The sequence below is a fragment of the Dreissena polymorpha genome, chromosome 4 (genome assembly GCF_020536995.1).
Source record: "Dreissena polymorpha isolate Duluth1 chromosome 4, UMN_Dpol_1.0, whole genome shotgun sequence".
NCBI lineage: Eukaryota > Metazoa > Mollusca > Bivalvia > Myida > Dreissenidae > Dreissena > Dreissena polymorpha.
Genome location: NC_068358.1, coordinates 49,838,204 through 49,865,845, shown reverse-complemented (window position 1 = coordinate 49,865,845; position 27,642 = coordinate 49,838,204). Strand labels below are relative to the sequence as shown.

General features: G+C 35.9%; 2 protein-coding genes and 1 long non-coding RNA gene across 12 annotated transcripts in view; 2 read left to right on the top strand and 1 right to left on the bottom strand.

The window, feature by feature from the left end:
• LOC127877678 (zinc finger protein 708-like) overlaps positions 1-1,941 on the top strand; it is a 55,590-nt gene extending 53,649 nt beyond the window's left edge. For 5 of the 10 annotated variants that reach the window (XM_052423781.1, XM_052423789.1, XM_052423782.1 and 2 more), the window contains one exon: positions 111-1,941. In XM_052423781.1, the coding sequence (XP_052279741.1) occupies positions 111-1,729 (1,619 nt within the window). In that variant the 3' untranslated portion in view covers positions 1,730-1,941. The remainder of the gene's footprint in view (positions 1-110) is intronic. The other 5 variants (XM_052423786.1, XM_052423788.1, XM_052423785.1 and 2 more) reach the window with 5 other exon arrangements.
• A 3,475-nt stretch (positions 1,942-5,416) lies between these two features.
• LOC127878416 (zinc finger MYM-type protein 1-like) lies at positions 5,417-7,387 on the bottom strand. The gene has a single exon (XM_052424941.1). It carries the CDS (start codon positions 7,385-7,387, stop codon positions 5,417-5,419), a length of 1,971 nt encoding a protein of 656 aa, XP_052280901.1.
• A 1,622-nt stretch (positions 7,388-9,009) lies between these two features.
• LOC127877694 (uncharacterized) lies at positions 9,010-10,847 on the top strand. The gene is made up of 2 exons (XR_008048531.1): positions 9,010-9,807; positions 9,946-10,847. It is a non-coding gene; the product is annotated as an uncharacterized LOC127877694 (long non-coding RNA).
• Positions 10,848-27,642: the final 16,795 nt, after the last annotated feature.

Below are 27,642 nucleotides of genomic sequence, written 5' to 3'. Positions count from 1 at the left end.
CCTTTCTAAATTATACACGGAAGTCTACTAAAGGAATTTAGTGTCACATCGAAAAGGTGAACATTTTCTCATGTTTTTAAATAACTTGTTAATATTTACTATCGCTTCAGGGGAGGAACTGCTAGTTTGGTATGGAGATGAACGCGCCAGAGAACTTGGCCTTGCATGTAGCCAGAGGGGTACCTTGAAGAGACACATGAGGATACATATAGGTGACACAGTGTACACGTGTGAGATATGCGGTTATGGATGTAAACAGAAGGGTAACTTGAAGACACACATGGTGATACATACAGGAGAAAAACTGTTTAAGTGTGAGGTGTGTGGACATTCATTTACCCAGAGTAGTTCCTTGAAGACACACATGCAGATACATACAGGAGAGAAACTGTATAAGTGTGAGGATTGTGGTTTTGCATGTAACCAGAGGGGTAACTTGAAGACACACATGCTGATACATACCACAGACAAACAATACAAGTGTGGAATGTGCGGTTTTGAATGTAACCATAAGGGTAACTTGAAGGTACACATGAAAATACATGGAGAAAAACTGTATAAGTGTGAAGTGTGTGGACACTCATTTACCAACAGTAGTACATTAAAGACACACATGCGGATACATACAACAGAGAAACTGTACAAGTGTGAAGTGTGTGGTTATGCATTTAACCAAAAGGGTAGCTTGAAGACACACATGGTGGTACATACAGGAGAAAAACTGTACAAGTGTGAGGTGTGTGGTTATGCATGTAACCAGAAGGGTAACTTGAAGACACACATGGTGATACATACAGGAGAAAAACTGTACAAGTGTGAGGTGTGTGGACATTCATTTACCCAGAGTAGTTCCTTGAAGACACACATGCGGAAACATACAGGAGAGAAACTGTACAAGTGTGAGGTGTGTGGTTATGCATGTAACCAGAGTGATTACTTGAAAACACACATGATGATACATACAGGAGAGAGAGAGTACACGTGTGAGGTGTGTGGTTATGCATGTACCCAGAGTGGTAACTTGAAGAAACACATGAGGATACATACAAAAGACAGAGTGTACAAGTGTGAGGTGTGTGGTTATGCATGTAAGCAGAGTGGTTACATGAAAACACACATGATGATACATACAGGAGAGAGACAGTACAAGTGTGAGGTGTGTGGTTATGCATGTAGCCAGAGGGGTAACTTGAAGACACACATGAGGATACATACTGGAGACAGAGTGTACATGTGTGAGGTGTGTGGTTATGCATGTAACAAGAAGAGTAGCTTTAAGACACACATGGTGGTACATGCCGGAGAAAAACTGTACAAGTGTGAGGTGTGTGGTTTTGCATGTAACCAGAAGGGTAACTTGAAGACACACATGCGGATACATACACGAGAGAAATTGTATAAGTGTGAACTGTGCAATTATGCATTTAACAAGATTGGTAACTTGAAAACACACATGATGATACATACAGGTGAGAGAGAGTACCAGTGTGAGGTGTGTGGTTATGCATGTACCCAGAGAAGTAACTTGACCAAACACATGAGGATACATACAGGTGAAAGACGGTACAAATGTGAGGTGTGCAATAAAGCATTTAACCAGAATCCTGACTTGAAGATGCATATGGTGGTACACACAGGAGAGAGGGAGTACAAGTGTGAGGTGTGTGGTAATGCATTTTCCCAGAAACGTTCCTTGAAGAGACACATGAAGATACATACAAGAGTATGAGTAATTCATTGAACCAGAGTGTTATTTGTAGAGACACATGTAGATACATACAAGAGAAAGACTGTTTAAGTGTATGGCTTGTGTTATGCATGTAACTTGGATTGTCACTGAAAGAGACACTTGCTGATACATACAAGAGATCGATTTATCTCTTAATAATTACTGCATGTCATAAATAAGTTATGGATAAATAAATTATATGTAATTACTTAGATGTGTTAATTTCATTTTGCAAAATATTTTGACAATGTCTTTTTTATAGCATAGTGTGATTTTTAGCTCCACTGGCCAGAGGCCAGCGGGGCTTATGTCATGGTCCTGTATCCGTCGTCCGTGCGTGCGTTAACTTTTCCTAAACTACTGGTCCAACTCTGATGAAATTTCTCAGGAATGTTCCTGGGGTGAACCTCTTTCAAATTTGTTCAAATTATGCCCCTGGGGTCAAATTTGACCCTGCCCCGGGGGTCACAAAAATGAAAATTTGCTTATATAAGGCCTGTTTAAGGCTTTATTTGAACAAGATTGAACAAGGTTATCAGCTGCATTTTAATGATGCTTGTGGGGATTTGAGCCTCTGATGCAATAGCAGTCCACATCGCAACCGGACTGATCAAAACCCTGTTTAGGCAGCATGTGAGTTTTGTTATTGGTCACCATACCGGACAGGCGGGGTTTCATCCGAGTATTCTTGTACCATACTGGACAGGTGGGGTTTCCTCCTTGTATTCTTTTACCATATTGGACAGGTGGGATTTCCTCCAGGTATTCTTGTACCGTACTAAACAGGTGGGTTTTCTCCTGGTATTCTTGTACCATACCGTACTGGTGGGTTTCCTCCTGATATTATTTTACCATACCGGACAGGTGGGTTTTCCGTCTGGTATTCTATTATCCCCCAAAGCACAATATAAAGAAGTGAAACTCCAGCTGCTGGAGCAGTATTGAATTCTCATTATACACAATTAGTTGGTCCTTTATTTAAGGGAAGGCAAGTGACCAATTGCCAAAACAGCAAAAAACAGCACGATACAAAACAACATACATAACACATAACTAAATAAAGCTGGGTTCACCGCCTTGGAACGGTCAATGCAAAGCATTGGGGGTTTAAACTGGTTTAAGAGCGCTCAACTTCACACTTGACCCAGCAATATTCATGATACATTTAAGTGTAAATAAAATTTAACCTCATAGCATTGTTACTCAAACTAAACAATAATAAAAGGGAATTAAAACGCATTCAATTTTATTACCATTTAATTACTCAATAGGTAGGAAAGAGACCAGAGCTACAACTTTTTGAGGAATGATGAAATGAAACTACGAACAAGTGTCAACTACATTCCTTCTTTATAGAAAAAGATTTAGAAATATAGCATCAGAAAGTTAATAATTCAGATCATCATCGCGCAAATACAGGCAGAAGCAGCAATAATGATTGTAAAAGTTCCATATTACATTGCTTGGTTGTTTATGTGACTGCAAAAAAAATCAAACAAGAAACGCCTGTCAGAGAGAAAATAAAATGAAAATTGAACGCTATAAACCCAATGACCTATGCATGTAGATAACAACTGTGAAAGTTGGTCGTATGACTTATTCAGGGGTCTATACAGATATGAGTTAACGATTCTTCAGTGCGAATGCACAATAGAACCATTGTCTTGTAAAAACCTGCAGTCACAAAAATCAACTTCACGCTGATTTATGCCATGTGCTTTAGACTGGCGCCCGCGGTGTTTATGATATCGATGAAATTGTAAAAATTGAGGTTAACTTTATGGCATTCAGTCCTGTTTTTAGCTCCACTGGCCAAAGGCCAGCGGGGCTTATGTCATGGTCCTGTGTCCGTCGTGTGTGCGTGCGTGCGTGCGTGCGTTAACTTTTTCTTTAAACATCTTCTTCTCCTAAACTACTGGTCCAATTCTGATGAAATTTCTCAGGAATGTTCCTGTGGTGAACCTCTTTCAAATTTGTTCAAATTATGCCCCTGGGGTCAAATTTGACTTTACCCCTGGGGGTCAAAAAATTGAAAATTTACTTATATAAGGCCTATTTTGTGCAAACTTTATAAATCTTCTTGTCCATAACCATTGGGCTTAGGGCTACCAAATTTTCTATGTAGTGACATCTTATAGTCCTCTACCAAGTTTGTTCAAATTATGCCCCTGGGGTCAAATTTGAACCTGCCCCGGGGGGGGGGGGGGGGTTAAAAAATAGAAAATTTGCTAATATAAGGCCTACTTTGTGCAAACTTTAAAAATCTTTTTAACCATAACCATTGGGCCTAGGGCTACCAAATTTGCTATGTAGTGACATTTAATAGTCTTCTACCAAGTTTGTTCAAATTATGCCCCTGGGGTCACATTTGACCCTGCCCCGGGGGGGGTCAAAAAATTGAACATTTGCTTATATAAGGCCAATTTTGTGAAAACTTTAAAAAATCTTCTTGTCCAGAACCATTGGGCCAAGGGCTACCAAATTTGGTATGTAGTGACATCTTATTGTCCTCTACCAAGTTCCTTCAAATTAAGCCCCTGAGGTCAAATTTGACCCTGCTCTGGGGGGTCAAAAAATTGAAAATTTGCTTATATAAGGCCTATTTTGTGAAAACTTTCAAAATCTTCTTGTCCATAACCATTGGGCATAGGGCTACCAAATTTGGTATGTAGTGACATCTAATAGTCCTCTACCAAGTTTGTTTAAAGTATGCCCCTGGGGTCAAATTTGACCCCGCCCTGGGGGTCAAAAAATCAAAAATGTGCTTATATAAGTCCTATTTTGTGCAAACTTTAAACATCTTCTAGTCCATAACCGTATGGCATAGGGCTACCAAATTTGGTATGTAATGACATCTTATAGTCCTCTTCCAAGTTTGTTCAAATTAAGCCCCTGGGATCAAATTTGACCGTTCCCCAGGGGTCACAAAATTGAACATATGCTTATATTGGGCCCATTTTGTGCAAACTATAAAAATCTTCTTGTCCATAACCATTGGGCCTATTTCAATCAAATTTGGTAGGTAGTGACTTCTAATAGTTCTCTACTTAGTTTTTTCAAATTATGCCCCTGGCAACAAATTCGACCTTGCCCCAGGTGTCACAAAAATGAACATATGCTTGAATAAGGCCTATTTCAGGGGCGTAGATAACCTCCCAACATTGGGGGGGCGGTCCAGTTTCTGTACTGGGAACATAAAGAGGTTCGTTTGAGAGGGTTGTCCTCTCCCGTGGTTCCGAAAAAAATTACAATTACAATTAAAATGGTGCGTTTTTGGGGAACTTTCATGTTGATATAAATGTTATTGTTTTCTTTCCAAAAACTCTAATTACAACATAAAATTAAGTAAATGTTTATGTATTTTAATGACGGTGTTTTACAAGTGATATGAAAAATAAAAACATTAACATTACATTCACAACGGATATATTTTATTACTGATGGACATATTTAACACCTGAAAATGGGAGAGTGTTATAAATAACCACATGAAAATACACAACAACCAATACAATATGACATGATTAGTAAAGAATGTATCCACATTTCGAGCACTATTAAAATACTGAACCAGGATGGATAAATATTATTAAATTAAGTTAAATAAACAAAAAATACGGATAATTCATTTTTAAGCCACAATTTATCATGCACTGTTCGCGTAATGTTAATGCCAAGTGTCACATTCTATGAAAACTTCCCGAAGATAGTTAACCGTGATTCATTCACACTGACGAACTCATTGGCAACATCTAACAAGTCCATTACGTCGGTAGCACACCTGTGCACGTGGAGCGTCATGAGGTGGGTGAGTCTCTCCTGTGTCATAGACGTCCGGAGGTACGTCTTCAAGCGTCTCAGGCCGGAGAAGGACCTCTCGCTGGTGGCGTTGGTGGCGGGCATTACCAGGACGTGGCGGAGGACGCGCATCACCTCCGAGAAAAAGAGGCGAGACTCAGGAGACAAGTCGCGGAAGAACGTGACAATGTCCGTGATGGTCTTGACCTTCTTGTCCCGTACGGCGACCTGGTACGTCTCCAGCTGAGTGGTGAGCGCCTGCTCGTTGAAGTCGTCCCTGTAGAAGTCCATCACGCTCCGCAGATGAGTGGCGTAGTCACCACCACAGGCGCAGCACACCAGAAGGTCTTGGAGGGATCTGTAGGTTTTGTAGCCTGGCTGATCGAATCTGTCCTTGATACACGCGATCACCAAATCGAATGCTTCAAAGTAGACCTGGCGGTACCGATCACGTGCTGTGGCTGGATACTCGTGGGCCCCGGTTCCAACGTCATAGCGTTTCGGCATCTTGCGTCGCCTGGGAACCACTGGCTCTCCTACGTCGACGTCATCGAGCTGGCTGTTGACGTCAACCCAAAACTTGTCGAAGGCATCGTCGGAGCGCTTGCTGGTCAATGTTTCCACCGTCATTGAAGCAACTGCCTGACCCTCTGATGCGGACATGTCCTTCTGTTGTAGGGTGCGGCTCAAGTTGTCTGTATGTCGCAGGATGATGTAACCCAGATGGACACCAAAGAAGAGGTCGAAGCTCTCCATCTGGGACCGCACGCCTACTATCCTGGAACGGATCTCCGAGTCTTTGGTCTGCTCGTAGCAGGTGTCCCACAAGGTCTGTAACACAGTGTAGTTGTCTAAGACACTACACAGGCTTGCTGCACGCACTGTCCATCTCTTGGGGCACAGTACACGGAAACCAGGGGTATCGGGGCTCATCTCCTCCTTCAGGGTCTGTAAGGTACTGTCCCTCTTTGGTGAATACTTAATCAGTTTGGAGACTTCATGCACTGTATCCATGGTGTCGCGCAAGAGCTTGCACTGACGTACACAGTCCCCAACGGCCAGATTGAGTGCATGTCCGTAGCAGTGCGTGAACACAGCTCGCTCCTCCTTTGCTAAGATGTTGGTCGCCACACCACGCTTCGCTCCGGTCATGTTGCTGGCCCCGTCATAACACTGCCCTCTGCACTGGCTCAATGATAGGTTCATTCTTAGAAGAGTGTCTTCTATGAGCGACGTCAGTGTAGTGGCGTCAATGGAATTTACTTGGTGAAACCCAACAAAGTCCTCGTGCACATTTAAGTCCTCGTCCACGTGTCTGAAGACTACCACCACTTGTTCTCGGTTGGACTTGTCTGTTGTCTCGTCAGCCATGATTGTGTAGAACTCGTTTGTCTTGATGTCGCTGGCCACTTTACGGAGGATGCGCAGTGCCATGAGCTGGAGTATTTCATTCTGGATATCAGGGGCGACGAACTTGTCCCGCTTCCGTTCCAGCCACGCGAGAATAGAGCTGTCCGTCTCCCCGTGGTGTTGTAGCAGCTGCATGAAGTTCCCCTCATCGTCGTCGTGCCCACGTAGCGCGATGCCCTGGCGTGCGAGGAACCGTATGCTGCGTAGGATTTGCAGCAGCTGCTTCCGGTTGTCGGCCTTCTCCTTAGCGTGCCCCGCTGACAGCATCTCCCCCACGTCACGCGTCGTGGCGGGAAGCGTCACCAGTCGCTCGACCGCCTCCTTGTGGCACTCGCTTTTTTCGTGCTTCCGGAACTTCTCGGTACCCGCTTTCCATTTGGAGAAGCCATCACTGATGAAGCTGCCGTCCACCTTCGTGTTGCCGATCTTGCCCAACTTCTTGGCCGCCATGCAGAGGTGGCAGAACGCAAGGTCCCGGCTCTGAAAAGAATAACATTGTAATAAATTTTGTGTTAAATATTAATGATAATAATAAGAAACATTATTAAGCAACATTTTTTTTTTACAATACGAGTATTTTTTGTATGTTGTGCCTTTTTTCTAAATTTCGTTTGTATTTAGATCAACGTTAGGTTCAGAAAAGATAAGAACGATCGCAAATTAAAATTTAATACTAATATACATACCTCATTGTAGTGGAGCCATGTGAAGGAATCAAACCAACAAGATTGGAATGAACGCTGTTCTGGCTTCTTCTTCCCAAATGTACGCTTAGGAAACGCAAAATTTCGAGGCTGATTAGGAATACTCATTTTGAACATTAAACAATTACATATATGATATTGTTTCAATGATTTCTAATCAAATAATAACTGATGTACTTAGAGAACAAAAATATTTTCAAACTAATGAATGTTTTTCACGCGTATTTGATTGCAGAGACTGTTGACATGATACTAATGGTCATTACTGTCTAATTCCTGGAATGTTCTGCAGTCTGAGATAAACAGTGAAGACATTAGCACTGACAGTGTGTTTATGATTCAAGCAGTTTCGAAGAAGGGTTGTTTTGCCAGGCAAGTTAAATAAACATTATAGTGTCTGAATAATGTTGCCATCAACATTAAGAGGTTCCAACCATCCCATTATTTTACCTAGGGGACACATGGTTTCTGCACTGACGGCGCGTGATTACAAAAATACTGGTTTTGGGGCGGCGATTTTTTTGGGATTTTACATTTATTTATATAACGATGACTAGCCGAAATATTGGGGGGGCGGCCGCCCCCCCCCCTGCCCCCCCATTATCTACGCCCCTGTATTTTGCGCAAACTTCAAAAATCTTCTTGTTCTTAATTATAGAGCATAGGGCTACTAAATTTGGTATGTTGTGATATCTAATAGTTCTCTACCAAATTTGTTAAAATTATTCCCCAGGGCTCAAATTTGACCCTGTCCCGGGAGGTCACAAAACTGAACATATGACGTTTACCAGGGGAGATGACTGCGGCCGTGTGGCTGTGACGAACAACAACAACAATCTTGTAAACATGAGATAAAATCCTGTCATTTAGAACCAGTTTAGATCAAATGGTGACTGCTTACAAAGGAATTGAAGTAAGAACATGTGTTCTGAATGTTTTTCTTATAAACTGAAAAAAGTCGGGATTTATTTAAATATGTCGAAAGTGACCATATATCCGGATAATACAATTTCGGATGACATGTTTATTTAATGTCTTTTTTGTAGTGTTTAAACCAGTTTAATAATATCTCATTGATTTTAAAACACAACTTCCATGAACATAATTATTTCCAGAAAAGTCTATATATTATACTGCATTGTAAACTCAAACTTTGTATCCAAGAGAAGGTGTTGAAATTAATGAAGTGCAATGTTCTTAACTATCGTATAAGCTGCTTTTTAATAACTAATGATTCATTGTTCCATTTATGAATTTTGACTCATGAATTGTGGAGATATGATTGTCAATTGCTCAACGATCCATATAAATTTCTGATTATTTTATAATTTTCTTAATATAAGTTATGAATTGATCGTAGAAGTCAAATGTATTACTTAATTAAATACATTTATAAACATAAGAAATAATTTTATGATTATCATAATATTCTCAGGCCTGTTGGTCTAAGGGATGTGTGGGCTGTTAATTATATTTATTCGAAGAGGGTGTTTATTGTTTTGCACATGTCGGTCCGTCCGTCGTCCGTATGTCCGTCCACCAGATGGTTTTTGGATGATAACTCAAGAACGCTTAGGCCTAGGATCATGACACTTTAAAGGTACATTGATCATGACTCGCAGATGACCCTGTTGATTTTGAGGTCACTAGGTCAAAGGTCAAGGTCACGGTGACCCGAAATAGTAAAATGTTTTCGGGATGATAACTCAAGAACGCTTATGCCTATGACCATGAAACTTCATAGGTACATTGATCATGACTCGCAGATGACCCCTATTGATTTCCAGGTCACTAGGTTAAAGGTCAAGGTCACGGTGACTGGAAAAAGTAAAATTGTTTCCGGATGATAACTCAAGAACGTTTTATGCCTAGGATCATGAAACTTCATAGGTGCATTGATCATGATTCGCAGATGACCCCTATTTATTCTCAGGTGAAAGGTCAAGGTCACTGTGACCCGAAATAGTAAAATGTTTTCTGGATAATAACTCAAGAACGCTTATTCCTAGGATCATGAAACTTCATAGGTACATGGATCATGACTCGCAGATTACCCCTATTGATTTTCAGGTCACTAGGTCAAAGGTCACGGTGACTCAACTTAGAAAAATGGTTTCCGGATTATAACTCAAGAACGCTTACGCCTAGGATCATGAAACTTCATAGGTACATTTATCATGACTCGCAGATGACCCCTTTTGACTTTCAGGTCACTAGGTCAAGGTCACAGTGACTTCACACAGTAAAATAGTTTCCGGATGATAACTAAAGAAAGCTTACGCCTAGGATCATGAAACTTCATAGGTACATTAATCATGACTCACAGATGGACCCCTATTGATTTTCAGGTCACTAGGTCAAAGGTCAAGGTCACAGTGCCAAAAACGTATTCACTCAATGGCTACCACTACAACTGACAGCCCATATGGGGGGCATGCATGTTTTACAAACAGCCCTTGTTTGAGATGATTCTTTACAATGAAAGATGCTACTATTGTATTTGTTATAAATGTGTGAACGGCTCTAAGAAGGAACCAGAGATTATTAACCCTTTACCAAACACCAACAGGATTTTACGGGTTTATAGCTGACGACTTTATAAATAATTATGATAAAATGAGAAATTGCTCAAGATGAGCAATTTCTCCTTTTATCACAATTATTTCTACCCTACCTGATTATTTCCTTAATATTCCATTACAATTTAATTGTCATCTGCAACCTTTTTCAAATTGGGAAAGTCCAAAATGTGTCGTTTGGTAACGGGTTAAGGCATTTTGATTCATATGGGTCTTGTGAATCTGTTTCAAATCAAATGCGTATATTTGATCTTCAGCATCTAAAAATATGTGAAATAGAAAGAACGACAATATCTTTTGGAGAGGTAAATGTACCTACGTTATAATGCAATGGGACTGTGCTTCAAAGGAACAATTCCCGGGCTTTTTAGTCTGTTTAGTTAACATGGTAGTAACTTTTTCCATTTATAAAAATGCTCACCCTTCCAACTTTAAGCGCCCAGTGGGACGAGGGATAGACAGAGAAGGTCACATGCTTGAGTATTTTTCAACCCATGCGCATTTTTTTTTTCGCTTAAAAAACAGTGGAGCGATACAGGGCCATCCTGGCCCTCTTGTTGTTGTTATGTGTCGTTTTATTGTTTATATTTATTTATTTACGCATATTAAAATTGTGTTATAGACAGACGCCCGTGAAATTTATGATTCGATGTGTGGAGTGAGTCTAAAATGTAGTTTTCATGCAGATTTGTTCATACGACACAAATACACAATTATGTTCAACAGTGAAAAATGCCCATAATGTCACTTTAAAGATTCCAAATTTTAAGAGAAGAAAGATATAATGAATCGAAAACCAACAAACACGTGTTTGTAAGTACGTTAGCATCATATCCTTTTGTTAAAAACGATTTAATTAAATTGAAAAGTTTAATATAAATATTTTCTTTAACATATTTTAAGTTGCGAACACGCTTCAAAATATCTCCATAAAATGATGGATGGGAAATTCCATTATTTAAATGCCTTTTCAAAGAAACATTATATTTTGAAATTAAATCACCATACTTTGAGTGAAATTTAGCGAATTTACTTCTTAGGTTATGATACAAAAAACCTTGTTTTAGCAATTTCTTCGTTAAAATAAGATTACGATCATTAAAATCTTGAATACATGAACATGCTCTGGCATAACGTACCAACTGCGAAATGTAAATACCATAGGATGGACCTTTAGGGATGTTACCATCTAGGAACGGAATGACCACACTGAAAATATTATATCTTTAAATAATAAACACATAGCAAAGAGTTATGGGACACACTGTGTACTCACATAATGCAGCCTCAGGGGCAGAAGGACCTCAAATTTGAAATACACACTCTTGACTTTTAGTGTTCTCAGAGCATCACACTAGCATAATGTTGGACATCTATTTATGTTTTTACATCCTCATTGCACACATGCTATCTGACATATTAAAAAGTTTTTAGCAGTGTACATACTGTAACTAATTATTATTTACGCAATTAAAAAAAACTCGCTAATGTTAACGATGAGAAGATGATGGTTCGTCAGACTCCATAACTCTTAAGTCAGGGTCATATTTAAAAGTCAAATAATCCCAAATTATTACATGCATTATTGATAATGGACTTGTCATCTAGCTAGTAAAGAATGTACGTATTATTTATAATTCTGAATGGGGCATTCCACAGACATGGGACAATTACTAACAATAATCGTAGCAATATCCTTCTAAATGAGATGCACATGAAAATCCGCTATATGCATGATGTGCATAATTATTTTGTTAAGGCAAATGGGATAAGCCCGCTGTTGGGTAGCCGACAAAGCTGATGGTTTGCAAGCTACTTTGACTTTTATTTAACAGGGATCTCACCAAGGCCCTTAAATAACAGGAATATATGTGCTACGGACAACTATACGGTACTAAAGTATTTTAAATTCTCAATTAACTAGTTTTTTTGACAAGATAAAATACTCTTATTAGCAACACTGCTTTATATGCAGTTTTGCAAGGTGTATTTATGAAAATGACGTATATTTTATTTATCAGACACATGCATATACTACAGTGAATACTTTATTGGGCTTTGAAAAAAAGAAAAGTAACTGTGTCAATGTACATAAAACACTTGTTATACAATAATATCAGAGCATGGGTAACAAAATCGGCTCAGTATCAAGGAATCTCATCAAGGTCATTTTCTGCGTGTTTTGTACTGCCAAATATCAATTAACTCTGATCTGTGGTTTTAATGTGTTTGCTTTAAGAAATAGAGTAAAGCGGCTTCCATGTTTTTTGTTAGAATCCCATAAGTTTCTGTGATATGCTTGTCTGTAGTTCTTCCTTCGTAGGAATTGGACACTTTTTGCGATGTAACCCGAATCAGATACAGTACTTTGTGCATTTTGTATTTCGAATAAGTTGTGTTTTGTGCAACCAAGTTTGACGGTTTCTCTCAACTGATCTCATAACAAGCAATGATAACGGAACCTTTGATCAAAAGTGGGTGCAGAAGCACATTGGCATCGTTTTTCTCAGCTCCTCCTATGTTAGTCCATATAAACGTACTCCCAGAGCCTTTGATAATTTTTGCTGTGGCGGCTCTGTGAGTACATATGCACAGATTTCGTGCGCATCACTGAACTGACGTCGTTCGTTACCATTGAAGGAAAGCGATGCATAAACTTCAAAAACACATTACATTTACCTTAATGGCAGCCTACGGACGTTATCCTTTGCATACAACCCTAAAACAAAAGACAATGTTTCAACACATTATTCTTGCTGACATTTTAATTTTGAAATTTGGAACAGTGTAAATATTCGGCATTTGTTCGACACCGTTATCGAGTTAGGATACATCAAATAAAACAAAGTAAAAAAGTAATTATTTCTTGCTTTAATGGTACCATTTACATGAGTTTGTGCTTTAAACGGGTAAACTTTGATAAGTTTTTGCAGTATCAGTGTTCCTTAGCCCATGGAGTGGTAAATTTAGCAGGTCATGACAATAGACAGCGCATTGCAATTCTCAGCAATCCTTTGGGTTATAAATCTGATCGTTGAATTATTGCAACTACTCCCGTATGGGCCAGTATAATGCTGCCTTTTATGTCACGATATTTCTAACACGTTATGGATTGTGCGAGATAGTGTGCTTTCCCATGCACCAAAACGAATACTGTAACCAAATGATTATTGAATGCGCTAAGAATAATTTGCATTTCTGTCATAATCAACTATTGAAACTAATTTGGAACTTATAATTTTCGAAGTTATCCGGTGTACCATATTCGTACTCCCACGGGCAGCCTTTTCCAAGAGAAGCCGCTGCATATCATCATCCATGCACCTGTACAACTTCAAATAAACATCAATGATGTGTCTGTCTCAGGCTCCACTTTCTCTATAAGCGGCGTTGAGCATTGAAGTTCTAGCATAACTGCGGCAGCTGCTGCTTCCTTCTTTTTGGATCTAACTTTCAATATCGTGTATGTGGATTGTCGGGGAAGGGGATTGAAGAAAAATGACTCGAGCCACGAAGGTGCTCAGTCCGAATTCAGCTGATTATAGAATGTGGCCAACATTTCTACAATATACTTATTATAGTGTTGTTTCTTCTTGATAAATCTGTTTACTCTCACCACACACACACCGCAAAATAGTTTTCATACAGAAAGATTTGTTGTACTTTCAAGACATGTCACATTTTGGTGGACACAATACAAAAGAAAATAAAACCTATTCAAAATAAGCCTTATGACCCCACTACTTCAAACTTATCCTCTCGGAGATATTCATAAGCGAATCTTGGTAACATTTAAAGGGGCCTTTTCACAGATTTTGGCATTTTTTTAACTTATTCATTAAATGCTTTATATCGATAAATGTAAACATTGGATCGTAAAAGTTCAGTAAAAAATCAAGAATAAAATTTAAAAAAAGAAAAGAACATTGCCCGGATCAGGTTTCGAACCAGTGACCCCTGGAGTCCTGCCAGAGTCCTGAAGTAAAAACGCTTTAGCCTACTGAGCTATTCCGCCAAGTACACATACTTGACGTATTTTATACCTTATATAAGCAATCTTCGTAGTTTCACAAAATTTAACGACAAAAACAGAACTCTCCAAATTATTCAATCGTTTCGCGTTGCAACGCTTTATAATTTTTAGGTTTTAAAATCGTCAAAAGATGCATATAATGGCTATATTAGACCATGGTAAATGTTCAGTATTACTGTTTCCTCACAAATATCATAACTAAAACGAAAATTTGCGAATCTGAAACAACTTTTTTCAATTTTGTCAATTTACCAAAGCGTGAAAAGATCCCTTTAAGGCCGATGCGGATTTTCTTATTTAACAGTACGTGTCCGCCTTTGCCTAAAACTGTATTGTTTCTGTATAAATACTTACTTATATTTAACGGTACGTATCAATTTAACGGTAAAATAAAAATGTACACGGTTACGAAAAACTTTTTGATTTTATATAGAATCATTTTGGAGATATTCATAAGCGATTTTTGTAGCATATCATGCGGATGCAGATTTCCTATTGAAAAGTTCATATCCGCGTTCATTCCCTTACAATGCGGCCCATTACATCCATTACATTGTTGAGACACGAACGACAACTCTGCTAGGAGAATGATCCGCGTGCCTAAAACGTTTTTGCTTCTTTACAATAATTCTGATTTACTATCATTCTAACGGTATTATAAAAATGTACAAGGTTAAGAAAACCTTTTCATTTTAACGTGAATAGTCTCGGAGATATTCATAAGCGAAACTGTGTAACATTGCAGGCCTATGCATATTTTCTTATTCAAAAGTGCGTATCCGCATTTGTCGTCAACTATTTCTAAATTAACTTTTCATGTTTGAATGAAGTAATATGAAAAGCTAAAGCCGAAAATAGCTGAAGTAGTTTAGAAGATATTCATACTTATAAATGATATTTATAATACTAACGAAACAATAAACATTTTGAATACACATCTGAGATAGAGGCGCGAACGACTTCTCTGTCCCCATTGTGGATTAAGAGCGTTTGCTGGTATGTAACACTACATGACTGCACATGTATGGTGTACGAACTGGTCCAAAACTATTCTAAACTGTCCGGGACGGTTTACAAACCGTCCGGGACGGTTTATGAAAGTTTTGGACCGTTCGTGCGCATAAACCGTCCGGGACGGTTTAAACTGTCCGGGACGGTATAAACTCTAATAGACGTACTATAATTTACGCCAGGAAACCGTCCCGGACAGTTTCCTAAACTGTATCGGACGGTTTGTAATCCAGAAAATAAATCGCCCGGTACGGTTTACAGACGCACTAGCGGTTATAAAGTAAGTAACTGTCCGGGACAGTTTATTAAACCGTCCCGGACAGTTTAAAATAGTTTTGGACCAGTTCGTACACCATACACATGTGTAGTAAAGATAAAATCACGATAAGATGGCGCACGTCACATTCTCACGTGAGTGGAATCTTTCTGTGCATATCCGATAACACTTATCTTTGTTTCTTTATAGATCTTTGATTAGACTGTAACCAGAGTTAAGAGATATTTTGTATCACGCCCTGTCAAACGGACACTTTTTAGTTTCTTGAATACCGTATGTAAATACCGAATCACATCGGTGTGCGAATTTCTCTAAATGAACTTGGTGAATTTTTAAATGACCGTTATCGAACGCTTCAAAATATTTTTACCAGTACTACATTAAGGTTTTTATATGAATTTATTCACGCGATTTAAACTTAATAACAATGAACATTTTATTTTCAACTTATTTAACATGCATAATAAATAAATAAGATACATACTATTTAGTAAATAATAAAATACCGATGATTCGAATCACATTGGGCCGCCGATATGTTACTTAAGAAACAATTTTAGCGTATTACTTCAAACCCCATGTAAAATATTATGTATTTATATTGTGATGTTGCAACTCATACAAAATATTATTCATGAATAATCTGATGTAAGTATTAAAATGAAACAAACTGGTTTAAAGTACGCAGGGGACTCATTTATTTTGCTTATTCAAAATTGTTTGGAAATTTAACATGGTTACATAATTCTCAATCCGATACTAGCCAGTAATGGTACTAAAAGGTCGTTTTTGTATTAAATATGACGTTTCACATATAGAAGTAGAAATTGACTACTTACTCTGACTAAAACTTCTCGAGAGGTCAGTCTAAATCTGAATATATAAAATATGCATAAATATAAATAATTCATTCCCTGCTGCCAAAATGCCCTTTGGCAAATTTAAGGTTGAACTTTTTGTTCTCGTAAGAAATTTGACATCGTGTCATTTTGACGGCAGATACTAAAACGCGGACCGGTCTGCGGACGATATAGAGAGAGTACATAGTAATCTGCGGACGATATAGACAAAGAAGGATTATCGAATCTGCGGACGATATGAACAAAGAAGGAAACTGCGGACATGATAAACAAAGAAGGAAATATACCATAGTATACTGAATGGTGTGACTGGCTAACAAGAATTGATATTTAAAATATGTTTTGCGTTGATTCAATAAAGAAAAGATAATTAGATTACATACTTTTTGCAAAACCAAGTTTTATTCCACATCCAGTTTAAATAGCAGATATTACGTACGTTATGGATAATTAACACATCAGTTATTTAAGATTTAACAATCTAAATGTTTTCATACTATTCCACTCAAGATGGAGCGTCTTTAATTGAATTACGCTGTTTATAATATGATTAAATTTTTCAAAGGTTTTAGAAATTTTGATTAACATTAGTTCAGACAAGTGGAAACCACTGTGATTAACATTAGTTCAGACAAGTGGAAACCACTGTCAGTTTTATTATATAATATTCATGACATTTTTATCCACAAAAGCATCATATTTATATATATATATATAAATGTATTGATTTAATTATATGTTTTCAGAAGTACAGATGAAATCATTGTGCGATATGGGTCATTTGTAGAGAAGAAAATAAAATAAAATAACTGCACCGTCATTGTCTTATTTTCTGAAAAAAAAACACTGTTAGGAACTTAGGACTCACTATTGTTATCATTTGCAGAGACGTAGATAACAGAGATAAGCAGCTCGCCAAATATCGGCAAACTCTCGCACGTCGCGGGTTTCGGCGAGATAAGCGCTCAATGTTTGTCGGTTGCCACTGTAGTTAACACGCTAATCAACATTTCTGAGACACGCTTTCGCGTTTCAGTTTGTGCGACTTGAATGTGCTTGTATTATTGAATCTTTCACTGACTACTATCTTAAACCTTTTATTGAAAATGTACTTAACCAAACTAGAAATCGTATCAAAATTGAGTTTTGTAACAAAGGTCTTGATTTAATTGACCTTCCTAAAATATTCAGTGATAAAAATGTACGTCGGTTGATTCCGCCTTATTTCCGCAATACTGAATCACCACTTATTTGCTACAAATATAGTACACCTGTAAGAAGTATCGTTTTTAATTATAATTCTATTTCCACAGATATAAATGTAATAAGAAATTGTCCTACATTATGTGACTGCACTAGTTCTAAATATATATATGGTCCAGCTGGACATGTTATTACTGGTGACCTTAATTTCATTCAAAATAAAAACCTTAGAAATTTGCTACGCAGAGGCCCTAAGTACAGACTGCCTATTCCTGTTGATTTTGATGACTGCATTAAGAATATCGTAACATCCTTACATGATTATTGCACTAAATGGTGCAGGAAGGAAAATGCTGAAATTACTGCACTCAATGATTGGAAAACAAAAATATTTAGTATGGCCATGAATAAAATATGTTTTTATGATACACATCCTTTGGCCCTACCACATTCACCTAAATTTAATAAACAAAATCTCTGTAAATTGCTTGAAGACTTAAAATCTAAATTCGTCTTAGTTCCTGCTGATAAGGCTGCTAATAACGTTATCATAATATGACAAGTATTTTATGCATAAAGTTAAATGTAATAGTCAATATTACTGACAAGAAATTGCCATCACTTTACTGGATACCTAAATTACATAAGACGCCATATAAAAGTCGTTTTATCGCTAATTCAGTGTCTTGTACCACCAAACAATTATCAGTGTATCTTACATCTGCATTGAGTGCTATTAGAGATCATATAGCTAAATTTTGTAATAAAGTTTATGAAAATAGTAATATTAACCTATTTTGGTCAATAAAAAACACCTTAGAAGTTATTGATAAAATTGAAAATAAAAAATATAAGGTGTCACAGGTAAGTACTTATGATTTTTCTACACTATATACAACGCTTCCTCACGCTTTAATAAAATCCAAACTTGTTTCTTTGATTGAAAAAACTTTTGCTAGAGAGAAGTGTTTGTATCTAGCTTTAAACACTAAAACAGCTTTTTTTTTTTTTTTACTAATCAAATATTAGATAATTACATCATTTGGACTGGTCTTGACTTTTGTGCAGCACTTACTTTTCTTTTGGATAACTTGTTTGTTGAATTTAATGGTAAAATATTTAAACAAATTATTGGCGTTCCTATGAGTACTAATTGAGCGCCACTTATAGCTGACCTTTTTTTATATTGTTATTAAAGCGAATTTATGTTACAATTATCTAAAACTAAGCAAGTCGATTTGATTAATTGTTTTAACCTTACTAGTAGGTACATTTATGACATACTTAATTTAGATAATCCATTATTTGAACAATATATTCACAAAATCTACCCAAAAGAACTAGTCTTAAATAGATCGTGTATACCCAATACAGACGCTGCGTATTTAGACTTACATTTAACTATTAATAATAATTTGATCAAAACTAGTTTATACGACAAACGGGACGATTTTAACTTTGAAATTGTGAATTTTCCGTTTCTAGATGGCAACATCCCTAAAGGACCTTCCTATGGTATTTACATTTCGCAGTTGGTACGTTATGCCAGAGCATGTTCGTGTATTAAAGATTTTAATGATCGTAATCTAATATTAACTAAAAAAATTGCTAAAACAAGGCTTTTTGTATCATAACCTAAGAAAAAAATTTGCTAGATTTTACTCTAAGTATGGTGATTTAATTTCAAAATATAATGTTTCTTTAAAATGGCATTTAGATAATGGAATCTCCCATCCATCATTTTACGGAGATGTTTTGAAGCGTGTCCGCAAATTAAAATATGTTAAACCGAATGCTCATATCAAACTTTTCAATTTAATTAACGTGTTTTTATCAAAAGGATACGATGCTAATGTACTTAAAAACACGTGTTTGATGGTTTTCGATTCACTATATCTTTCTTCCCTTAAAATTTGGAATCATTAGTGATATTATAGGCATTTTTCACTGTTGAATAAAATTGTGTCATTGTGTCGTATGAACAAATATGCATGAAAACTACATTTGGACTCAAATCGTACATCAAATCATTTCTGTCTTCAGTTGTCATAACAAAAATTAAGCAATTTATAAATCATAACACATATTTAGCAAGTTGATGATATTACAAATTACATATTGGAAGAAAACGGCTAATATTCTGCAGTTATGCAGGCAACAAAGGTGTAAGCATAAGAGCCATTATCGTATGAGGCAGGTATTAATGTTTCTGAAGAAAAATCATAATCACATAAGAATTTTTCATCATGGAAATTGGACTATAAATGTGACTAAGAGTGTTGACATGTTTTTACCATAGCCATATAAGGAAAAATGCTCCACCGCCTGGCCATGTTTTTAAAATGCTCCGCCGCCTGGCCATGTTTTTAAACCGACCGGAACCATTTCCAAACTTATCCGAGATATCATTCGGACACATTGTTTCACCAAGTTTCACGAAGAAGGGACAATAAATGTGGCCTCTAGAGTGTTAAAAAGGTTTTTTTATAGCCATATATAGCCATATAAAGAAAAATGCCCCACCCCCTGGTGCCAATGTTTTTCAACCAACCGGAACCAATTTTGAACTTGCCCAAGATATCGTTGGGCAATTTCTTCTGACCAAGTATCATGATGACGGTAATAAACCGGAACCATTTTTTAACTTGTCCAAAATATCATTGGGACAAATGTTCTGACCAAATTTCATTAATATTGGACAATTAATGTGGCCTCTAGAGTGTGAACAAGGCAAATGTTGACGCCGCACAGCACACACCACACGACGGACAAAGGCGATCACTAAAGCTCACCAATAGCACATTGTGATCAGGTGAGCTAAAGGTCAAAAAGATAATCAATAGATTTTTTTTCCACAAAAAATGGTCCTGGGCAACTTAATAACCATGAACATACACAGTAGTGTGTCCTGCTTCATTAACACATACTTTCATACTTAAATGTTTTGCCATTGCTTTGATCTGAATGTAAACAGAGCATGCCCATGTCTCTTGCGTGCGTATTGACAATATATGGCTTTGGATGACTTCGTTCAGTATGTAACACTCAACCCTGATAGGCACAGTCAGTGATCTCAACTTGACAGTCTCCAACGTCAGCTGAGTCTGAATCTGTTGTTGACGATGACGAACCACACTGAGTTGCTTTGTCTTCATACAATGCGGTGTTGAGAGAAGTTTCATCCTCAGTTCTCAGTTATGGATTCATCCTCATCGAACAGGAAACCATCGTCAAGTGCAGTTGGGGATTATTAACCAAGTTAATGTCAAGATCGCTTGTACTGCTTCTGCACCCCATAACTGAGTCGCACCCTCATGGGCATGGCCAAACTGAAAATACGAATGAGCATATCAGATGAACACCAAATCCTATGATATGTATTATATGATATTCCAAATTTAGATAAAAAAAGAGCTGTGTTCGTGAAACACATTGCCCCCTACTGCGCCGCTTTTAAGCAATATATTTGACCTATGACATTGAAGGATGACCTTTACCTTTCACCACTCAAAATGTGCAGCTCCATGAAATACCCATGCATGCCAAATATGGAGTTGCTATCTTCAATATTGCAAAATTTGGCATTGACCTTGAAGGATGACCTTGACATTTCACCTCTCAAAATGTGCAGCTCCATGAGATACGCATGCATGGCAAGTATCGAGTTGCTATGTTAAATATTGAAAAAGTTATGACCATTACAGTTTTCGGACAGACTGACTGACTGACGGACAGTTCAACTGCTAAATGCCACCCTACCGGGGGCATAAAAATATAAAGACCTCATGGAATTTATAAAGAAGCCATATAAGCATGCATTTTATAATGTTACATAGGTGAATTCTTTTTCTTTCTATCAACAACCCGACAACATTCAGGCTGTTTAATTGACTTGTTACTGCATATTGTAATAATTGCAATTTCTCCATAAGATATAACTGACTACTGAAGTTGATGTCCACAAAAGCCAGTTACCTTTAAAATATTATTTATGTGTGTTACATTAATGTAACATTGTAACCTCAAAACACTTCCATAATACAGAATTCCCTTTCTTGTAATAGAATCAACCTACTTTTTATAAATTCGTTGTCATATTTCAGCAAATGAACACCGAAAGACAATAAACAACCAATCCACCATTTACACCACACAATACCTGGTAATAAGACAAAATTTGTCTTATTACCAGGTATTGTGTGGAATTAAATATTACCTGAGCTAAGACACCTTATTAAATTACCTTCCTACATGTATATTATACATTGATCAACAAGCACATGTTTAAAATTAAATTCTTAGCTTTAAGATTCCTTATTCATCGGATTAATATTAAATTCTTATATTAATTATAAAATGACTCTTGTATCAAAACTAAATTTATAAATTAAATCATATATTAAATAATCAACTAATTAAAACCTTCCTTAACTTATAAAACTGAAGCACTCTTTAATTAAGCACATTCTTCAACTCTTAACTCTTATCTGTTACCATACTGTTTCTGCCATAATAAATTTGAGATATATCCACTGATAACACATTTCAACATCCATATAGCCATAAACTGGTGTACGGAAGAAACTTTCTTCGGAAGAAACCCCCTTCCATAAAAACGACATAGCGGAATAAACCCCCTTTTGCATTTCGCATACGCGGAATAATCCCCCTCGCTAGTTTTGCATATGCGGAATAAACCCCCTTCCATGGCGAAACAAATCCCCCTCCATAATGAAATAATGAGTATGAGGGAGTCAAGCAAGATTATGCACGATTTTGTCAAATATTTATATAAAATGTGTAAAAAAACGCTAGCTATTCTTACGACACAGGAACACTAACTCCGATCCTAATAAAAAAGACGAAAGCTTCGGTTATTGTAGGAAAATATGTTGCTGCATTTTATGAAATTCGTCTTCGATGTAAAAAAATTCTTGCCTATGTTTTGTTATTGTAACATATCTTTATCAATATATTACAATTGAACACATATAAAACTTTTAAAATGTCCTTTAATGTACTGGCTTTTGTTGATAATGGTGAGAAGTTGTGTCATTATCGGCGCCTTTCATTCATTTCCGAAAAAGTGCGGGTCGTGTGAATTTATGTACAGTTTTTTAATTACATTTGCTCAATTAATTTGTGTGAATATATTATGCATTAGTTTTTGTGTATTATATGTCTGTTTTTTCGTTAATAAATGCGTGTATGTTTTCGTCAACTATTTGTTTATTGCATTTAGATATATGCTTGTTTGATCTTTGTAAATATATGAAAATATATTATATTATATTTTTGTCTATTTAAATATTCAATAAAACTTATTATTCCAAAATCATAAATTATTCGTTGTATTACCATCTTGATTAATTCTAACTACAAAGTGTCTTACTAACACGATGTTTATCACGATAATGATGTTTGAGATTCACAGCTTGACTATTTACTCTGTATCACCAACAACTTGTGACCAAACGGCCGGTACACTCCTTTAATCAGTTTTTCGCACATTAATTTTAAGTGATATTATGCGCTTTTTTCACTGTTGAATTGAGCTGAAGCTGAAAACAATTAACAGGTCAAAAGAACAGAACAGAACAAAATACACCTTTATTTACATCTGAAGCATACAGGTATGCAGTTAGGGGAACAGTATATATTTAGTTATACAATATTTAAATAGACATGTGCTTCACGATTAACGTGGTACAGTCAAGTTACCATTACCGGATCATTACCCATAGCGGATCACATTGAAGTTCACAACTGCGTATCGCGATAAATAGTTGACATTTTTAGATGATATTTTGCACACAGTATCTTCAAGGCATGTTCTTTGAAACGCATTGATATAGTCGTAGTCGGAGCTACTCTTTTTCAAACATTTCGGTATGTTATGCTGACATGTATATACGACTTTGTTGACTTCCGTCTTGTTTCAAAATCGAGGTTGAACAATTATTCGCGGCCACATGCTATAACTCTGTTGGAAAGTAAGAAGTTTACGAATTGATTTAAAGTCCATTTAGTAGTATATCTGTCTTCAAAAGTCTATTTCAGTTTTAATTCGTATTTAAGATTTTGCAACACTTTAAATAAAGTGAAGAATTAGGGCAATAACGGATCAAGCGTGATAATATGCGTATTGATGATATAATTATTATATTAAAATATATGCAAATATATGCAAATCTTGTTGATTCTCACAATAAATGATCTCAATCTTATTGTTGTATTTATTTTCAATGTTCAATATCGATTATTAGGCATGATTCAAACAATTTACATGGTTTATAAGATGCCCATATTTGTTCGATCTATTTAGGATTTTCAACATGTAATTCACACAAGAACACCATGCATATAGTGTAGATACAAGATCACATATAGAAAACAATTAATAACAAAAATGAATATAATTTATAATTGGCAATGTAATATGTTCATTGTAAACAACACAGTTAATGTTTCGACAGTTCAAATAGCTCGTTAGATGCCCCCTGAGTGGTTTTGATCACGTGATCCGCTATGGCTACAACTGATCCGTTAATGCATGAATGATGTGGCGAAAAAAGGGTATCACAAATACATTTTGCCTGCGTTTAAAAATAAGACTATGTGCTGAATCAGTAAGCAAAGGTTATATTTAAAATAAACTGGTGTAAAAGAAGTTTCAAAACAGTTATTGCCTTTCACCAGAACAACTTTATTATGCTACTGATCCGGTAATGGTAACTAGACTGTATACAAGTAACAACAACAACAACAGCAAAAAGACAAAATATTGATTATAAAAGAAAAGCAGACAAAGAAAAAAAAGTTATATTTTCTGAAACAATTTGAATCCAAGAAACTCATTGTTTTCAATGTTATGTATCTATGGTCATTAACATATCTAGGTAAAATCCAGTTATTAGATATTTCTCAAAGGGTTTTTAGCAAATGTATTTAATTTATGTAGTAAGAAGAAGAACACTACATATTTAGTTATACAATATTTAAATAGACAGACAGACAATTTTATTGGCGAATACAATCAGTACATAGCCATATCAACATAGCAAATATTTCAATAAAATAGCATGTCAAGGAAATGTGATTGGCATACTTGTTATTTTAATTTCGGAGAATGTTCTTAACAAATTTGATGTGAGATAAATATTTGGATTCTATGTATTTCAAAAACAAAATGCATATTAGATTAATTATAACTACAACTATTAAATGACAGTTAACCATTCCTAAAATCAAATACAATCAACGGCAACAAACTTGAGCAGAAAATGCATATAGTTTGGCAATAACAGACAGACAGACAGACAGTTTATTTTCACTTGTACAATGTACATTGTCAACAACACATCATGAAAACAGTACAATGTCAATAACAGTGGGATTCAATAGCAGAAATTATATATAACACATAATTCTGAAATTATATATAACAAACATATTTTTAAATATACACTTAAAAACACCCAGCAAAAATGTGATGTTATTGATTCATATTAATTAAGTCGATTCTATGCTTATTTGCGAAATAAATATACTTAGACAGTCCAATGAGTTCTGATTTGTTGGTTGTTTTAACTAGCTGGATGAATTTGAACATACTCGGCCTATTATAATAATACCTTTTTAAAAATCGAATGCGTAATTCTGTAAAGCAATTACAAAAATGATAAAGTGGAATTCATCCTCAATATCGCGGCTGTTGCACAGTAAGCATGTCCTCTCCTCTCTCGGAAGTCTATCAGAACCGTAGCGACCCGTTTCCATTCTTAAGCCATGCGATGATAATCGAATACGAGACAAGGAGCGGCGGTAAGTCTTATTAAATAGTTTATCGAGATAAATTGCTGGTTCAAACGAATCTGTTAAATAAGTATATAAATGGTTTAATAAAGCACTAGTGACGATATTGGCGCTAAGTTTCTGCAAAAAACAATCGATTGTTCTAGACATGTGCTTCACGATTAAAGTGGTACACTCATATGCAAGAAACAACAACAATAGCAAAAAGACACAAACAAATCTTTTTTTTACTTTTTTTTTAAATCAGAAAATAAAAGCGGACAATGACAAAAAAGTTATATTTTCTAGAACAATTTGAATCTAAGAGACTCATTGTTTTCAATGTTATGTATCTAAGGTCATAAACATAACTAGGTGAAATCCAGTTATTTGATATTTCTCAAAGGGTTTAACAAATGTACTAAATTTATGTAGTAGAGAGAAGACGGTATATATTTAGTTATACAACATTTAAATAGACATGTGCTTCACGATTAACGTGGTACACTCATATGCAAGTTACAACAACAACAGCAAAAAGACAAACAAATAATCATAAAATTAAAGCGGACAGTGACAAAAAACTTATATTTTCTGGAACAATTTGAATCTAAGAGACTTATTGTTTTTAATTTTATGTATATATCGTCATAAACATAACTAGGTAAAATTGAGTTATTTGATATTTCTCAAAAGGGTATTAGCAAATTTTCTAAATTTTTGTAGCGATTCCACGTTTTCTATAGATATTTTATACTTAAGTTTATTAACATTGCAAACATGTCTTGAAAACATGGTTATATCGATTCTATCGGTAGTAAAGTGAGTGCATTTTAAAATGTAATGTTCTTCATTGCCAATGTAGCCTTCGTTACATAGACAAGACAAGACAAGACATATTTATTCAGACTTGCACAGTGTACATCGTCTAAACACTCTAAATTTCACAATCAAATATGTCACAGAAATAAACAGAGTAAAAATATAAACATAAGTAGCATCGTATACGGTTACGAAAATTCAAGGTAAATATTCTTTTAAATATGGAGGATAACTTTTGAAGTTAGGAAACAACATTAGAAATATTATTTCCTAAAATCATAGCAGCTTTTACAAATTTTGCTTATTTAATTAGTTCAAATTTATTCGTTGTATTCAAAAATTGGTGGAATTTATAAACAGAAGGCCTAACATAGTAACATTTCTTAAGGTAATTTCTTCTAATATCAATGTACAAAAGGCATTTACAAACAAAATGAAACTCATCTTCGACATCTAATTCATTACAACTAAGGCAATAACGTTCGTTTCGAGGTATATTTTGACCAGCATATCTTCCAGTTTGAATTCTAAGTGGCAGACTCGAAGTTCGAAGCTTTGTGACGTAGTGTTTTAGTGATTTAGGTAGTAAATTTAAATAATTATCGTAAACAAACATAGGCTTAAACACATGGTACATGTCTAAAACAGAGCTATTTTCAACAGACCTAAACCACTCTTGTTTATAGGTATCAATAACAACATTTTTAAAATGTGGTATAAATATTTTAACATCAACAGAGCTTGGATTATTAAACACGTATGACATACCGTAGATGTCTAACATTTTTTTATATTAGATACCCAATTAGAACGACCATTTTGGCAATCATTTAGAGCTTGACTATAAATTGATTTTAAAATTATGTTATCGGTTTGAATAAGTTTAAACCAGTATTTAACCATCCTAACATATCTATGAATAAATAGTGGGTATCTTCTAATTCGCCGTACACTACAGCATTACATACATTTTGCTTAACATTTAAAACTCGTTTGCAGAACTTTAAGTGTACCCTTTCCAATTCAATTGCCTTTGTTTTACCCCATAACTCACAAGCGTAATTCAGTATGGATCCAACAAAAGCATCAAATAGCTGACATTGTGTTTTAGGTTTTAAGTCAAATTCTTTACATTTGTTAAATAATATGTTCATAGCTTTAAGTGCTTTTCCACATAAATGTTCTTGATTTAGCTGAAAGTTTCCAGTATAATTAAAAACAGTTCCCAAATAATTAAAGTCATTTACTACTTCTATTTTCTGACCTTCAAACGTCCATGTTTCAGATGGTAATAAATTACCCCGCTTGCGAAACACTATTATTTTAGTTTTATTAATGTTAATCTTTAATCCCCAGCATTTACAGTAATTTGATAAAAGATCCAAGTTTTTCTGTACTTCCCCGGGCGATTTACCGATTATG